Here is a 17536-nt window from a genome sequence, read left to right as displayed (position 1 = left end):
GACCAACCACTTGCAGAAACAGTAGAGAGTGGGAGAYGCACCCTCTGCACCGTTTACATTTGTCCCAAAGAACTTCTTTCCAAAGAAACTTGGACCTGATGCTTGTGAGACTGTATAGTTTMGTCGTGTTGCAGCTATGTTTCAATTCGAATGTGCCTCTGGGCCCTCAAAGATGGGGCAAGAGTTCTTTGAGGTGATAGGATTTGTCTGCAGGAGAGCAAATGGCCTGAGTTGAAGGTGGGGAAGAGGGGGGAGCGGGCGCCATTTCAAGGATACTTGCAAGATTATCCAATAATATCACATGCAACATCRAGTGTGTGCCTCTGCTGTTTCTTCTGTGACCTACAGCCTCTCGACATAGTCTCTTTTTAGTGGATGCTTTGTTGTTGTGTTTTGTTTTTTTTTTTCTTGAGAAGTTCTTCCCCTAGRTTTGGCCTCACCTATCCTGTGAGAGAAAATTGAGGGAAAGGGCCTAGGAGTGACCCCACACTTCATTGCACTGACAGCCCATGAAGGAGATGGGACTTCAAACAGACCATGTCYGGCTGACTGAGACAGGAGGGAGATGTGACTTGAAGGCCAGGGTTATGGAGCTGATCCRTAGGTTTTAATCCCCAAGACCACAACTGAAGCCCAAATTTGGAAATAACAGCTGGAGCATCAAGACACTCTCAAGACACTTGGGTGGCTGGGGTGCAAAATAAAGCCTCTTCTGTGCTCCCTGAGATCTGTGGCTGTATGCAGAAAGAGCATATGACAAATAATAGTATTTGTAGGTGCAAAGGTAGGCAGCTGTGGTGGAATAGCCACTTATGCCCAAATGACAAGAAGACAGAAGTCCTATTGAAAATCRGTAACTAAGTCACTTGGGTGTCTCTGCAGCAATTGAACCTGGAATTGATTGTATTTGGCGTTACTTGGGAGCTCATAGGGATGGGAGAGAAGGAAGGGTAATGAGGTCAAGTTCCCTGCTGGGGTGAATCTGAGCGACTCCATTTCAGAGAAGACCGGGCCATCTTGCAATATGCAGAACAGTGAGTATGTTGCCCAAAGAGGAGTATTTCAGCGTTGGTAGAAAGCTGTAAAGATGAACGAAAGTGAGAAAAGGGGATCATGTTAACCCCCTACTTCACGGTTGAGGAGCTGAGCATAGAGATGGTAAGACTTGCCCAAAGTCTCAAGGGCAGTCTGGCAGATCAAGGGACTGAATGCTGTCTCCTTAAAGCTCAGATTACCCACAATGAAAACAGCAGATCTTCCCTTTGGTGGATTCCAGATAAAATTAACCAGTTCATTAGCAGCAGGGAATGAGGGCACCAGTCACAGTTTGATAATGTTACCCTTAAGGGCTTGTTTGAGAGGAGGATGCATCCCTGAAACACCTCGTGGCCTGTGGTTTGCATAAAAGAGGTAGGTGCAGTCCTGAATGTCCATCTTGTGGCTTCTAAGGAGACATAGTTTAATGGTGGGGAAAGCAGGGTGGGGTGGAGGGTGCAGACCCACTTCAGCCCAGCATTTATAGCTAAGTGCTCTGCTCAGTGGCTTGTGGATGAAGTTGTTCATTTGTGAGTTCCTTTTCTAAGCTAATGTCCTTGGGTCTGTGAAGGGTGTACTTTGAAAGCAGCTTGCTGGAAGCATGACTCGGTTTCAAAACATTACTGTAGCGGAGTAGCCACAAAAGTACAGGTGCTGGAATTAAAGCCTGGCTCCAGCAGGTCACCTGGGAAGCAATGCAGGGAGGAAAGATCAGGCAGGCCATCGATAAACTGTTTTCCTCCAAGGTGGGTGTTGCATACACGCTCTTTTCAAAAGCAGGTTTTCTGCTGACTTGTATGCTTTTGGGGCAGGTCAGAAAGCACAGGTCAGATCTTGTGCAGATATAAAGCAGAGTAGCTCCAGTGACACTAAATAAGGCTGCGCTGATTTATACTGTTTGAGGAGCTGTCGCGGACGTACTTGTTGTACTCRCATCTAACAATCTGGGAAGATTACGTGTGTCTTCCAAGTGAACTGGAGGGCAAGGAAGACTCAGAAACAAATTAGGAATTCAGTACATGAGAGGAGAATATAATATAAGCAGTTATATAGCAGAACTGTTGTTTGTGCTTTGTGTGAATCTGACTTAAGATGCTTTGCCTTATAGAGGCATTGGCGGTAATTTCACAGCTGTATTTTCCTTCAAAGTGTCTGTATATTTGTAAAACTTCACTCTGCGTTTTTTTTCCTTGATAGGCATGGTGTGCAGGTATGCCCTTACAAGCCGTTGGGGACTCTCCGCTTCTAGAATTCTACACACGGGATATCCATATCATGGTGTTCCTGCGGAGACCTCAAACGATCCTCTGTCAGGGCAGAAAATAGCATCTGTGGCCCGTTTCTTGGCTATGTTTTGGCTTGAGCTGCTGCTTTAGCACATCACGTAATTCTAGGTGTGAGTTGTTTAGGTTTTAGGAAGTAATGAGAGGTTCATGTTACTTAAGATCTCCATGATGAAATTTATTGGCCCATGGACCTGGCTGGTAAAGATGCAGAGCACTAGAGTGATAGTTGTTTAGTGAGCAAGATGTGTTGGCTTACAGCTCCTGCTTCCCTAAAAGCTCCTTAGACAGCTTTTTGTCAGTCATTTCATGAGCTTCTCAGGAGAGGAAAAATGATAACAATCTGCCTCCTAGAGAAGAGATGCAGGGAGAGAATTTATATGCTGATCTCATTATTTTAATTGTAGCATGTTCAAAATTTTGTGAAACGTCGGGAGCAATCAAGGAAGCCACTAGGAGCCCTGAAGTAGAGAGGGGTTGGTGAGGAAGAGGCAGAATATGCCTTTGCACGTAATCCAGCCTAAAAGCAAGCAGGCTTGTGAAATGCTCCAGGGCTGTGACTCTCCTGAGAAGGGGAGAGCTCTCAGGAGACATTAGGATTTTTGGCTCCAGCGTTGTTTGCTTCTGTCCACTTTGCTGGCAATGGTCAAACTTTAATTTGGGCTTAAAGCCACCCCCTCCATATGCAGGAGCTGAGTTCAGGGTCCCTGCTGGTGGACTGAGGTGGTGATGGCTCACCTTCCCAAATCCCTCATGTATTTTGGGCCATGTGAACAGTTGCTGAGATACCCCTGAGATGTCCTGCAGGGCTAGGCCTGTGGGCTTAGTATAACAGATGTGTCCTGAATGCTCCCAGCTCAGGCTTTTTGGCCCAATTCACCAAATATTTCCGATCCATGTGATTAAAGCCTGTTCAGATGTGCCTAAGTAATATGCAGGGTGGGCATAAACTTGACAACATACCTAACATGAAGCAGAGCCTGATTTGGGAGCCAAGAAAAAGAGTGCTTCTTCTCATATAGAGCTGGGGTTTTCTGCTGGCACGTTTATTTAGTATTACTCCTAAACTGGTGGATCAGATGAAAGTCAGTCGAGTGGAAGAGAGGGCTGTGCTGAAGCAGGCTCTCCTGATAATTGCGATGCTGCCAGCGTTCTTCCAGTCACTTAATAGATTTCCCCAGGTCCTCTGTGCCAGGTGAAGATTTCCTCATTAAGGGGAATTTATTCCATTTCTTTTTATCGTGTCCTATTGAGGAAGAAGTGTGAGTGGATGGAGCTCCAAAGATGACAGGGTGGAATTTTTAAACAAAAAGCAACAGCAAATTGACACTGGAAGCCTCAAAGAAGGCACAAGCGAGGTTTGGGAGAGGCTTGTGTTGTTTATCAGCTGCAAAATGTGCAGGGAAGGAAGCTTGCTGGGGAAGCGGTTATGGCAGTGTGGGAAAAGTCTGATTCTCTGATTTTGAAGCTCTAAAACTCTTGACTGTCGTTTTGCAAAGGTGATTTTTGGGAAACAGTGCTTTAGAGGAATCTGGAATCACGGCCACTTAATCCTCCTTTGTTTCTGAACTGATGACAATCCCGTTAGTTCAATCTTTGGAAGATTTTCTGCACGATCTATGAAGAGTAAGTGATGCCCCAGGGAAAGTGGGAAGGCAGTGATGTAGGACTGGGTCATGTATTTGGGAATAGTCCAAGTTGAGGGTTTTTTCTTCTCTTTTTAGTGCTTGATTGCTGGAGAGGTCTTGGAAGGGTCATTTGCACTCAGATTTTCAGAGATCAGCGTGATCCTGCTCTCGCTGGCTTTAGTGTCTATAGCAAATCTAAAGGGCCAACTTTGAGCAAAGGCAGTGGGACCAGAACTAGTTAATGCTRAATCTTAAAAATCATCACCTTTTAACCTCAGGGTGTCTTGGTTTCACTCTCTTTTATATGGATTTCACCCTACCAACACTCTTTGCATGTTTCTTTATATTCTTAAGGTGGAAGTTGGGATGTATATGCTAAAAATTATCATTATTAGTAAAATGGAAATTAGCCAGTTATAAAGGTGTCTGTCCAGTGCCCCCAGGGAAGCAGCTGCAGGTTTGGATTTGCAGCTCTCTAGTCCAGTTCCTCTGAAGACAGCGGGAGCAATTACTCTGGTTTACACTGCRTGCCCTTCCTCGAGCTGTGCCTCCAAATCCCAAATCCCTGGGTGCTGCCTCCGAGGCTTTTTTACTTCTCATCTTGTGGCAGATCCCAAACTCGGGTACTTGGCAGGCAGCGCTGGTGGGTGTTTGACTTGCGCTGATTTTCTGCGATGATATAAAATGACAAAACTCGTCCTTACATCCACAGAGCGGGGTTGTCAGTCCTAACCTCTCCAGCCCTGTGGTGCTCTGGGCGCCTTCCCTTCTTATCAAGTTGCCTGCATGGCAGTGAGAAATGAGGAAACTCCACATGTCTAAATGCTGCCTGAACAGAGGCTCCCCCCACATGTTTCTTAGCAGCCACACTGAGAGCCACATCTCCCGTCTTTCGCTCTTCACGCGTTGGGAGCCGCAGAGGAAGAACGCACTGTTTCATTTCCCCTTCAGCTGCTCAGTTCTTGCACAGTGCTTGTCCTGTGCAAGATTGGTTACCTTTCTGTGAGCATTAATAAATGTCCTAACCTGGTCTAAGCTGCTAGCCCAAGGCAAATGAATCACGTCACAAAATGATCCCTGGTTCTTGTCCACCCACCCTGCTGGGGGGTGTGGGTGGGGGGCTGGAAATGACGATGAATGATACTGTTATAATGGGATGCAAAAGAAGGAATTGAAGCAAGCCACAGATGAAGGCAATATTCTTTCTCTGTCAGTAGTCAAATGGCAGCTAGCTGTGTGTGTTTGAGACAGGAGCAAGGGCAAGAGAGGGAGCAAAAATGCGCTGGAGCAGACTCATTTTCTTGGGGTCGTCGGGCCTGCTCACTTGTACTTCGGCAATGCAGAATCTGGGAGAGAAATGTAATGTGGCTGTGTCCTTTCTAATCGCTGGCGATGGCTAACATCTGTTTAGTGAGAGAGTCTGCGGGTTTTGCTTGCTCTGTTTCCTCCTGTAAAACACTCACCTGCCTTCGGTCCTGGCGTTCACAGTTCACGCGGGAAGTCCTGCCCTGGAGCTGAGATCAGAAAGCCAAAAGAGCGCTCTCCGGAGAAGCGGAGGAGTTTTGCCGAGGAAGAGTTAGCATGTGGAAACCGCAGGCTTTAATGTAACTATTGGGATGCTGCAAAGCGGGTCTTATTTTGGGAAGTCTTTCTGCATGTAGAATCACATCCAAAACGTGGAAGCTCAAAGCTGCTAGATCAGGCAGGACTGTTTCCTTGTGGCACTAGCAAAGAGCAGGAGCTGCTGGAGTAATAAGAATGAGGTGGTGGGGGGTTGTGTAAGTGGTACTCCCGCCTGGAGCCCCCCGAGGACAGGAACAGGCCGGTTTGGTTACCCCGTTACTGGCAGACGGGACRTAGCTCAGAGCGTAGTGGTTTTGATGAGCGTTTCCTCTTTGCCTTAGGTTTGGCCTCACAAGCTGTTTGCTCCTCTCTTGTAGGCAGGTAGGGCATCATGTTCTCATACTGGAAGGGAGAGAGATGTGGCATTAGAGGGAAAATGTAATGGATTGTGTCATGGAGGGAAACCCACCTACCCTGGGATTTGGACACCAAAGTTTCTGGTCCCCAGTTCAGCCCTCAGAATAGCTGGTTTGCCGTTGCTGTGACTCTCACCTGTTGTACACCAGCCTGGCTTCACGGAGGGCGGTGGAGCTGCTCCGTACCCAAGCCAGAGCAGAAAAATCCAATCCAGCGACTCTCTTTCATGCTTCGGCTTCCTGACACATTCCAGTAAAGCAGCCTTACCCCTCTCCTCCCACTCAAATAACATAATGCTATTTATTTAAAAATACCATCAAGCAAAGGACATAATTCAAAAGCTCTGATTTAGGAAAATAGCTTGTTTGTTAATCATTTCCTTTCTCCTGATTCAGAGCTTGCTTGCTCATAAAATATTGATTTATTAGGCAGGCAACGATGCTCTTGGCAATGAAGATGAAAAGCAAAAGTGCTGATAAAAATACATAGGCTTTTTTATGTTTTTGCAAAAGCTAAGCTTAGAAAAGGTAGCTTAGAAACAGAGACAGGCAGAAACCATCAGGGCTATATGTGAAGTCAAAACAAAATGAAACAAAGATAGTATGGGAGAGAAAAAAGTGTGTGATGGAGGAAATAAAGTGGGGATGGAGAAGATGAAAAATTCACGAGCAAAATGGGCAAGAAACCATTGAGCTGCATAGAGCACTGGGGAAAACAACAGACCTGAAACAAACAGCAAAAACTAGGACTCCTAAAAAGCAAAAACAGAAGGAAAACTAGAACATGTGGAAGTGCTGAGAGGCCCTGATTGCAAATAAGTATGAGATGACAAAAGGTGTGCCCCGGGTCTGCCCTGTCCGCCTCTTGCTCTCTCTTCCTTTCTGTAATGCAGAAGCAGCACAAATGCTGCGGAAAAAAAGTATACTTGAGACGGACAGGAGGAAATGCCTGCCTGTGCGCGTGAGCCTCTGGAGCTCATTTCCACTGTGTATCCCTGAAGCCACTTACCTTTTCAACAGACTGGCCATTTCCGGAGATAGACAGAACTTCCCCAGTGATGGAAGCAAGAGTTTGTTTGAGACAAATGGTAGTGCTTTGAGGCAAGTCGCCCCCCGGCGTGGCAGGGTTGGGGGGCAGTTGTGCCCCTCAACGGGTCACCCCAGAAGGCCGGGATTGTCAYGCCTTCACGGGGAGCGCGTGGCCGCTGTGAGAGGCGAGAGGTGCAAGTACATGCGCCGTTGATCCAGCCCCGGCTGGCGAGGCCTATATTTTAAAACTTAGAATGGGAGGAGAAAAGCAAGGGAGATTTTCAGTTGAATTTCGGGCACGCGGATGTGGGGACACTGAATCCAAGAGAGTAACTACCCTGAGTCCTCTGGGGCGGCCGTACTGGTGAATGACCATATAGATGCTGTGGATATGGTGAGCTTGTACTAGCCCGGTGGAAAATGCTGCCTGAGAAATGGTGGGCCCCATCGTGAGTCCCTCTTTCGTGTCTCAGAAGCGTGATGAAAAAAACGGTTGCGCATCCCAGCGGCAGAAGTGTGCCTGTAAGCTTTACCTAACAGGTGTTTGTATGGGACATATGYAAGAGCTGTCGTCTTCCCTTCACACCCGTGTTCCCACAGCAGCAGCCCCTCAATGCAGTATTGAAGACACAAGCACTCACATGTCTTCAGACCTGTACTGTAAAGCCTTATGTAGAGTCTTCTGTATTTAAACGCAGTGAAGCTGTTCCAGAAGAGACGCTGAGGAGAGCCAAACAGATCGGCTTCTCAGACAGGCAGATTGGGAAGTGCCTGGGGCTGACTGAAGTCCAGAGCCGTCAGCTGAGACTGAGGAAGAATATAGTGCCTTGGGTGAAGCAGGTACCGTGAGAAACATTACCGTTTGCTGATGATGATGGCGTGGGGGCTTCTAAGGGTGCAAGAAACAGAAGATTTCTATGCCATTAGAAAAAGTAGAGGTAAATGAAGCAGAAACCCTGGCTRTGTTAACATCAATGGGAATTTTGATGTTGACTTTAGAAGAAGCGCTATTTCATCCATCTAGCTGTTAATTCTTCACTGCAGTCCTCAATGCAATGACATGAAGCTGCAGACCAAACATCCCTGAAGAGAGACTTGAAATACTCTAGTTCATTTTATGTGTGGCTGAGGTGGGAACAGCTATCTGGCCTCAGAAAGAGGCTGGGAAGACTGATGCTGGCCCACCATGTTGTGACCGTAAAAAGCCTAGTATGTCTTTTCTCTTGGTAGTAACTTTTTACAGGGTAGTTCTTTATTGCAAATGTCCTATTGTTATGAGATCATTTGCTATTCATTGTGATAGCACCGAGCATAATGAGCTCATCTCRTATTCAAGACAGCATCACCAGTGCTTTGCTAGGTGTTCTGTTGCCGCACTTTAAGGGACGTTGGTATTAAAGTGCCACCAGCTGTTTTTTTTCCTTGGGGGGGGGCACCCACTCCAAACTACTGAATGTTTCTGAAAGACCCCATCTGTGTCCTCAGGCCTCATTCCAGATGCAGATCTGGAGATCCAGATCTCCTTCTATTTCACAGCTACTGTTTTCCTTCTGTGTCCTCACCTGGCCTATAGAAATGTGGCTGGTCTTGCACTAYGTTTTTGCAACTGCATATGGCACTGCAGTGCTGAATTGATTTGTGTGCCAGTGTTTCTTTAATAAGGTCATTCTACTTATGCCTGCATTTGTGGCACCAAAGCATATGTTTCTTCTTGAGCCATGAAGTACAAGTCGCAGTAATAGCAACAGTAATGAGCAGCAGAGACTTACATAGTGCTAATAACGTAAGGTCACATTCTTCATTACTCACAAGGATTTGGACAACCAGTGGGGATTTGTGAAAATACTTGGAGAGTGGAAAGATTCTTAAATTGCAGGATGTAAAAGTTCATGGCAGGACTGCTTTAATATTGTTGCCCATTCAGTATTCTGTGCAGAAATGTTTCAGCATTTCGTTCAGGGAACTTTAGCAATAGCTAGTGACCTAGATGAACTAGTCACCATGCGTAACATGTAATAAGTAGTTGACACAGTTTATGAACAGCTTGGTAGGGAAATTATTCTTCTGGGCTCTCTGGTGACTAATTACATAAGAAAAGTTGCTGAAAAGTACATGTTAGGCGTGGTTGAAAACCACTCTTGCTTTGTGTGCAATTTAATTATCAAAGCAAGAGATTTATTATAATGTAAATACAGAGTAYTTTCTCTGCTGCTACTCAAGACAATCACTAAGTGATAATTGCCTATGAGTTTGTATTCAGTGAGGGATTAAGATGGGGTCAAGAGTATAGCATGAAGAACCGAGATGGTGCAGCTAAGGAATTCAGGAGACCTGGAGGAATGGAGATCTGTGCAATTAATGCTCTCRAAGTAACTAGAGAATGAGGAGGGCAGAGAGAAGAAGGGGTGGATGGAAAAAGATCGTGAGCTGTGGAGGTGTTTTATCAAATGGTTGCGGAGCTGAAACTGCAGCTTATAAAGAGAAGGTAAAGCCTCCTGCTGACTGAGCTGGAAGGCCTGGGGGAAAGGCCAGGCAATGAAAGAGACTCTCCTTTTGCCGCTTTGCCAGCATATCACAGTTTGGGTCATCTTCTCTCTTGAGGAAAGACATGATGGGAAAATATAAGACAGAAAGGGAGGGGATGAGGGTGGAAAGAACAAACTGCGTGTAAGAAAAATCTTGTACTGGCCAGGTCACATTCCCTTCTCTCCTTCCTTCTTACAGATTGACACGCTGGCAGCAGAATACGCCGCAGTAACTAATTACCTCTACATCACGTACAATGGGCAGGTAGGTGCATTTGAAAACAYCAGTCTCATTGCTGTCTATTTTGATTTCTTCCCCCTATGTCACGTTATTTCTGGAGACCTTGAGGGTGTCTCTGTAGCAGTTGTTTTGCATAGTGTTATGTGTAATCCCCTTTCAGCAGGCCTAAGACTTTCACTTGCCCGTATACTGATCCAGTGCATTTAGTGTTAACGGGTTGTACATCATTGTGATCTGTGCTGTATCAACTGCATTTACATCCACTGTGTACGGATCAGATGCTGGGAACGCAGYCCTCTGTGACTCGTGCATCATCCCTTCCTAGCATTCATTTTTTAGGAAACGCACAGCTCCTCAGGCTGCTTGAGTAGGTAAGGCAAGTCAAATAAGTGGTGCTGTGTCTCTTCTCATTTAGGTACAGCACCATTAATTCCAGTGCAGTTGCACCTGATTTACACAGCAGTAAATGAGATCAGACTCAAGCCCTGAAGGATCGGACTGTTGGATGTGGGCTGAACAGCAGAAATTGTTTGTTCTCAGAAGCATGGAGTTAGGTGCTGCTGAGTACAGATCCTAATGACTTCTCTCCCTCCCTTCTCAGGAACATGATGTAAAATTTGATGACTGTGGAGTGATGGTATTGGGCTGTGGACCGTATCACATAGGTAAATCTTTCTTACAACTCCTCTGTCCTCCTTGCACCCTCAAGCCTTCTTGGATATTCTCGTGGTTCRTTTGTTCCTCTTCTCATATGGTGCCAAAACCCTCCAGAGCACAGTGCATAGGACATCAATTCCCAGCACAAGGTTTGTCTTTTACACTTGCTTGGGGACTTCATTTCACGCACTGGAAAAATAGAAGACTCTTTATTACTTTTCACTTGAAGCTGGAGAGCACATCACCTAGTTGTGATTTCCAGAGTGTGTGTGGTGTGTTTTTTTGTTTTTGTTTTTTTTTTAATCTTACTTTTTGCAAGTGTTAAGGCCTCTAGAATCTGGTACCTTGTTATGGAAGTTTGTTTCTGCCGCAGCTTTCTTCAGTCGAATGTGTTTACTGCCAGCTCATGACTATGTTGTTATATGCTATCTGTTTTATTACCGTAAGCATATATGTTTATGATAATATTTGGATATCTTCAGCTACTTTTGTATAAACAATTCTCCATGTGCTGTTATTTCAGCCCACTTCAATGATTATGCAGTGTAAGAGTTTTCTCATGGTTATGAGGACTGGGTAGACAGATTGTGCTGAATTCTTTGTATGATGACTTTTTCTTTTCATGAATCCTTTCCAAATAGCTTGCAATTATTATGAAGAAAAAAACTATTTTTCAGAAATATTTTTGCTCTGCATCTCACAAACAGTGATAGTTTTTGATAGCTGAAACTTAAACTGCATTCATTTGTTTTGCTTGGGAAGACAGGTCACGTGATACACTTCTGTTGCTGATTGTAGGACGTGTCTTTTTGAACTCTGTTTCCAATATGAATATTGAGATGAGTGAAATCAGGAGGAATGCTCCAAGATTATGCTATTTTCTGTGAACACTTCTGCTAGTCAACATGCTGTGCAGGACAGTTGCAAAAACAGAACATGAAAAGGATGACAATGATATTTAATAATTTAATCGAATGCAGATGAAAACATTTTGCACTGTTCACCTGAAACTACTGATAATATAGATTTAGCATATAGATCTGATCTTGGTCTTGCCTGTTCTGTAATTTTGATTAGATCATGACAATCTTTGCAGAAGATTGTAACTAAATAAAGTCTGCTAATAGGGAAAACAGTTACTAGTTACTACCATCTAAAAGATGTTTTCCAGGTGCAATAGCCAAGTTGACTTTTTTTTCTTTTCTTTTGTTATTCTTGGAGAGCAAGTATGCAGTGTGCTTTTTGCCTATGCTTTCAGAACTGTAATCTTAATTCAATGGGATCTACTTAGTGTTCCCTGTGGATTTACATTTACAAAACAGGGATAGGTCAGAAACAGGTAAATGATTTGGATGGAAGTTAAAAAATGTGAAGTTACCATTTTTAATCACGCATTGTCTTTTCTTTGTGAAAACTGAGTTTTAACTTAAAAAATGATTTTTTTTCAAAAATACTTGAAAATATATTGCAGCAAAATGTCAATAATATTTGCATTTTTGCACAACAGTAAACTTTTTTGGAGGAAATGTGAGGTCATTTCATAGGTCATGCTGTAGTTTGTATATAGAAAGAAAATTACCCAAATTGAACTGTTTTATTTATTTATTTCCCTGTTCTTTCTTGATAACCTAAGATGACAAGTAGAAACATGATATGAATTCGGACAGTTAAGGACTCTTGACCTTCCGAGAGCGCCTTGACCTCTGGCTTCTCGAGAACCTGAGCTGCAGAGTGCAGCCGCTGGGCCTTGGGGCTCCTGGTCGAATATTCAAGGCGATGCTTGCTCTCCGCTCCTGCCACGCGGCTGTGTCCTGTGCTGGGAGAGGGACACCCTGGTCAGGTTTTGTTCCTATAAAAGTCAGTCCTGAAAGGCAAAGGTGTAAAAATAAACTGTGCTGCCGCGTGTGTGGATGAGCAGACCGCTCTGTACGGTGCGTGGTGTGCACACAAACCTGACATGATCAAAACCTGAAAGCGAGTTCAAAAACATGCATGTATTGATGTAGTGATTATCTTCGCAGGAGCGGTGTCTGGTTATGTTACAACAGCCATTACCAGTATTACTGCTTGTTTGCCGTCTTCCCCTTTCCCGCTGTTTGGACACAACCATTACTGGCTGTGGCTGGAATACACTTACATGTGTTCTGCTGTCTTCCCGGGTAGTATCCAAAGCAGTCAGATGGGGACTCCGGATGACCTTCATGTCCCAAAATTGAGGTTTCATATACATGTAAGAATACCTGAGTAATGGAAGTGAATTAAAAAGAAGGTTAATGAGCATCTGTTGACCCTCTGGGAACCATTCAGCTTCAAACGTGATTTCCCTCTTTTCTGCRGGGTTTTAGCTGTGGCCTAGTTGTGTGATGAGATTCCTGTTTGCAGGTGTAGGGAAGTAACGTGTGCGCCTGTCAGCGAGTGACCTGTGACAGCCGTCTGCTCATTACTAGCTGTTGTGGAGACACCAGTGCAGCACAGTCTGAATTTCCAACCTATCTTATGACACAATTATATATGAAAATACTGATATCAGTAATTAACTATCATGTAATGGCTGTGAATACATCACGATGAGGTCAAGGTTTTGTAAGCATAACCATTTAATGATGCTTTTTAAATTTAAATATGCATCATTCTCTGTTGAGGGTAGCCCTCTTAGATGTTTGAGCATAGAAGTTCGTAGGACACTAGCCGTTAGCCTAATGGTCTGGATTACAACGCTGTCTGTGGCCAGCAGGGTGCTCCTGAGTCCTGATTCCCCAGCTGTCTAGACCAGGGACCTTTCCGAGTCCTGGCTGAGTCCCTCTTTGCTTCTTCCCTGGAGATGTGGCCGCAGTGCTCCCTCGGGGCTGAGGGCTGTAGGATGTGCCTGCCTCAGAGTGCTGCTGGAGCCACCGTGGCCTTTAAACCACGGTGAAAGGATCACCGAGTGGCTCACAAAATATTCCTCTGTCGATTCGCCTCACCTAGAGTCAGCGCTCGGGAAAGTCGAACCCGCTGTCCTGTCGTTTATCTGTTGTTTGGTTAGCCACACTCTGCTTTTGGCAAGGTAAAAAAAACACTTCCGTCTTTTTTTTTTTTTTTTTTTTTAAACCATGTCTGTGCAAATGCTTCGTGTTTCCTGGACTGAACAGTGCCATCCCCTAATCATGCGCACTCATTCTGTCGCCTCTGAGTTTCTGCCTCTTCGGTTCATCTCAGACAAAGTGCACTGGTTAGCAGGCGGTAGGAGCTGGATGGGCAGCAAGAGCTGACACGAGCATTTACGCGTGCAGGATGACGGCCGTGTTAGAGGCCTGCGATCCTGCGCAGCTGGGCTGACATACGTGTGCTTGGAGGCTCACGCTTGTGGGTGCTTAGTTTCCATGGGAGGACAATTAGATTTCTCGCTCTGAACTGACAGGAGCCAGTGCTGTTTCTTTTTTTCTTTTTTTTAAGCTTGAATGCTAAGAACATTTGTTTGTGTTCTCTTCCCGCCCATCCTTCCTGTCTTTGCCCACTTCTCTGTCCCCTGGCAGGCAGCAGCGTGGAGTTTGACTGGTGTGCTGTCTCCAGCATCCGCACGCTGCGTCAGCTTGGCAGCAAGACAGTCGTGGTGAATTGCAACCCGGAGACAGTGAGCACAGATTTTGATGAGTGTGACAGACTATACTTTGAAGAGCTGTCATTGGAAAGGATCTTGGACATCTACCAACACGAGGTAAAGAAAAGCAGTGGCAGCAACAAAAAGCCATGAAGCAGACCAAACTTTTCAAAATTCATGTCATCAGCTTGCTTTGGCAGAGCATCTGGGGGTGCGGGGGGAGAGCTTGCTAGCTAAAGCTGTTTGGTTTGGGTCCCGATGTTGCATTTTACACATCGTTGATGTTCCTAGCAGACTGCTCAATAATGAATGCCAAATAAATATTAAATTATTTTGCAAGATGCCATATTGTGCAATATTTACAAGCAGATTTAATTTGCTGCACAGTCATTTATCGCGCAAATTGTTCTGCCCTTGCAGTGCTGAGCTTCAGCACTTGAGCATATCCTTGACTTTAAGCACAAGTACTCCCCTGAAGCAAGCAGAACAACTTACATACCTAACAGTAACTTGTGCTTAAGAGCTTGCAGTCCTGGGCCTTACAGTACAGTGGGGATGTATCACATGTTGTCCAGCGTGCAGACAAGCAGGCTGGGAATGGGCCACTGGAATCGCCATCAAACCATAAGATGTTCCAGTTCCTGATCCAGATATCACATGTGTCTGTCAGGGGTTTTCAAGAGCTCGGAGCTTCTGATACCAAGATACAGAGAGGAATCCCAGGCAGACTTGATGGTGAGAGGATTTATGATGGAAACAATTTGTCCTGGTATAGGAAACGTTGATTTCTGTCTGGTAACGTGCTCATCTTGGATGCTGTGGCTGAGACTTTCAGAGATACTTCAGGTCCTTCACCTCCCTTGAAATTCAGTGGGAGTTGGCTATATAACTTCCTGAAGCAACTTTGCAGAACCCAGGTCATGTTAAGCTTTTGATTTTCCTTGGCTCTTCTTTCAGTACATGACACTTCGAGATGAGCTCCTTTGTGAATGCAAGCAAGTTTCTAAAATGGTTTTATCACTTGACTGCATTTTGATCATTCCCAAATTTGGAACCACGCAAAAAGCCACTCAGAACTCAGGTCCCATTCTCTAAACTTTGTTCTTGAACGCCACTTGCAGAATACTGTCCTGGGACCATTTTTCAGATTGCATCTTCATACTTTCCTATTTTTTCATCTTTTTTTACATCATCTTTAAATTTTCATGAAAACAGACTCTTTACTGGAAATCACAGATTTAGGACAGGCCAAAAGACTGGCAGCTTGCAGGAGTCTTAAAGGCTGATTTTCAGATGCTTTAGGATTTTCCATGAGGTTCAGCTCTATAACATTGAACTCTTGTTTACTTAAACAAAACTGAACTTCTGAACTTGGGCGTGGAGGAAATTGGTGTGACAGTCTGTCAGAGAAATAACACTGATGAAACACAGCGTCTAATTACTGCAGGATCAAAGACAAGGTAGAGATAGGTGATGAGGGAGCAACTACTCATTTTAAAAACATAGTGCTCGTAATTAGCACGTTGGGCAAGAAGAATACGTGAAAAGAATAATGCATACGTTTTAGAGCCTGGGTTACGCCGCTTGGGACAGCAGTGCTTGGTGAGTCGGAGGTCGTGGTTCTCAGGCCACGTTCTGGCCTTGCTTGTGCTGGGAGGCGTTGCAGACCTCGAGGTCTAACAGCGACCTTCTCCGGTACCCAGAGCTGAAGGGGAGGGATGCTCTGGCAATTACACCGGCTCAACCAGCTGTGCTCATGAGCTGAACTGTGATAATGCTTCTGGGCATGGTTTTAGCCTGGTGGTGGGAGGGAAAAACGGGGAGAAGGGAGTTGTGGGGAGTTTGCAGAAGATTCTGGTACCCAGGCTTGGGTACAAAAGCCACCAATTCAACGTTTGCTGTGCCGGTATTAAATCCATTAAGATCTGAGTCGAAACAGCCAAAGTTGTGCTCTCTAGTACATCTCAAGAAGAGGAATGAATGCTCAGCTGTTTTGGAGCTCTTCTCTTAGGCAGTGACAACAGGGAACGGTGTCAGTATACTGAATTTGCACGTGTGGAAACTGAGTCTCTGAGGCGTGGAGAGACTGCAGAGAGCCACGCAAAAGGCCACTGGCAGCCCTGGGGACAGACCCCAGATCTCCAGCAGAATATGGTCCAAAATGGATCATTTGCTGTATGTTGTTTTTTTTAAAAATGAGCAAGCCAAATGCTAATGCCCTGTTAGCAGAATCCTTCCTCAAGAAAATGCGGTTGGAAGTCAGTCCCTAAGGAAACAACCAAGTTCAAAACTGAGCTTCTGATTCAGGGATCTCTCACTGATCCTGCAAATACCTCCTCTCCCAGCTTAACGTAAAACACACGAATAGTGCCATGATTTCAGCCCAGTCTTTTAAACTTCCCTGCTCGTTAGACTTTCAAGGTGCAATGAGCAGTGTCAGTGGGACAAATCCTTGGAAAAGTGCTGGAGCAGTGACAAGGCACAGGTAAAACCATGGGCAAAAGATGGACAGAGCCCTTTGCCCTCAGTAGGGATAGTTTGTGCGTCAGCTCCCTAAACGTTGTTAGGATTAGCATCAAACCACAGGCAACTGTTAAACTTAGCTAAACAGGGGCACTGACCTGTCCCAGTTTTCTGATCAGGCAAATTAGGCTATATCAAGGAGTAAGTTTAACAGCGAGACTGCGGGAGCTGGAACTGCCCACTAGTGTTGCTCACAGCGTAGCATGGTCCTATGCCGGTGACATACTCAGCTGTCCCTCCTCTTCCTCTCCCTCGTGTCCCTTTGCCTGTCCCTCTCCAGTCAACGTTCATGGCTGTGCAGAGTGGAGCTGTGCTTTGGAGGGAAGCTTAATTTGCTGTGAGCGTGCAAAGTTAGGTGGCAGTCCATGGGGACAGTAATTAAAAAATAAAAATAAAAAAAATCCTTCCCTCAGATTTATTGGCTTTTTGTTTCCAGAGGAGATGTTCCCTTTTTATTTTAATATCTATCTGCTTGAGGGTCTCTTCTGATCCTTTTTCAGTTTCTGAAAYGATTCATAAAACTAAAGGAGGCTCTCAGGTACAATTTTAATGGTCTAATTTGTTTTCAAACTCAGGGAAGAAGAAAAACCAACTCTATTACTAATGGCATAAAAGCAAGGTAGTAATAAAAAGAGTAATTTTTATTATAAAGTGGAAAATAATTCTCTTTAGGCTTCTTTCAGTGGATTATGTACAGTATATATTTGAAAAAGATATGCTGGCAAAGATACTCATTTTCTTTATAGTTAAAATATGGCTGATGACAGTGTTACGTAGTGGAGTCCATATGTGTCTGCCCACACTGCTCAGTGGTGCGGTCCTGCTCCTGGCAGGGCAGCGCTGGTCTTCAGGCGAGAGTGTTATTTGGGAAATACAGCAGAACTGTAGGAATTCAGGCTGAAAGCAGAGTCTCAGTTTATGGCTCTTTCTGAGTAAAAATGAGTACCTGAGTCTTTGCTCTCGGTTTGAGTAAGTCACCCCCTGTGTTGTCTTGGACCTGGAGTCCCTAATGCTATCCCAGCTTTGACGTAGGCAGCGTTTTGATTTTACAGGCTG

General features: G+C 44.9%; 1 protein-coding gene across 1 annotated transcript in view; it reads left to right on the top strand.

The window, feature by feature from the left end:
- CPS1 (carbamoyl-phosphate synthase 1) overlaps positions 1-17536 on the top strand; it is a 97720-nt gene that overhangs the window by 54342 nt on the left and 25842 nt on the right. Inside the window, exons 22-25 of the mRNA XM_026088842.1 lie at positions 7653-7794; positions 9679-9744; positions 10322-10385; positions 13893-14074. Coding sequence (XP_025944627.1) covers positions 7653-7794; positions 9679-9744; positions 10322-10385; positions 13893-14074 — 454 coding nt within the window. The remainder of the gene's footprint in view (positions 1-7652; positions 7795-9678; positions 9745-10321; positions 10386-13892; positions 14075-17536) is intronic.

Source organism: Apteryx rowi, unplaced genomic scaffold (assembly GCF_003343035.1).
Source record: "Apteryx rowi isolate R43461 unplaced genomic scaffold, aptRow1 scaffold_12, whole genome shotgun sequence".
Taxonomy (NCBI): domain Eukaryota; kingdom Metazoa; phylum Chordata; class Aves; order Apterygiformes; family Apterygidae; genus Apteryx; species Apteryx rowi.
Note: the sequence above shows the minus strand (reverse complement) of the source record. Positions and strands in the feature narration are given on the sequence as shown.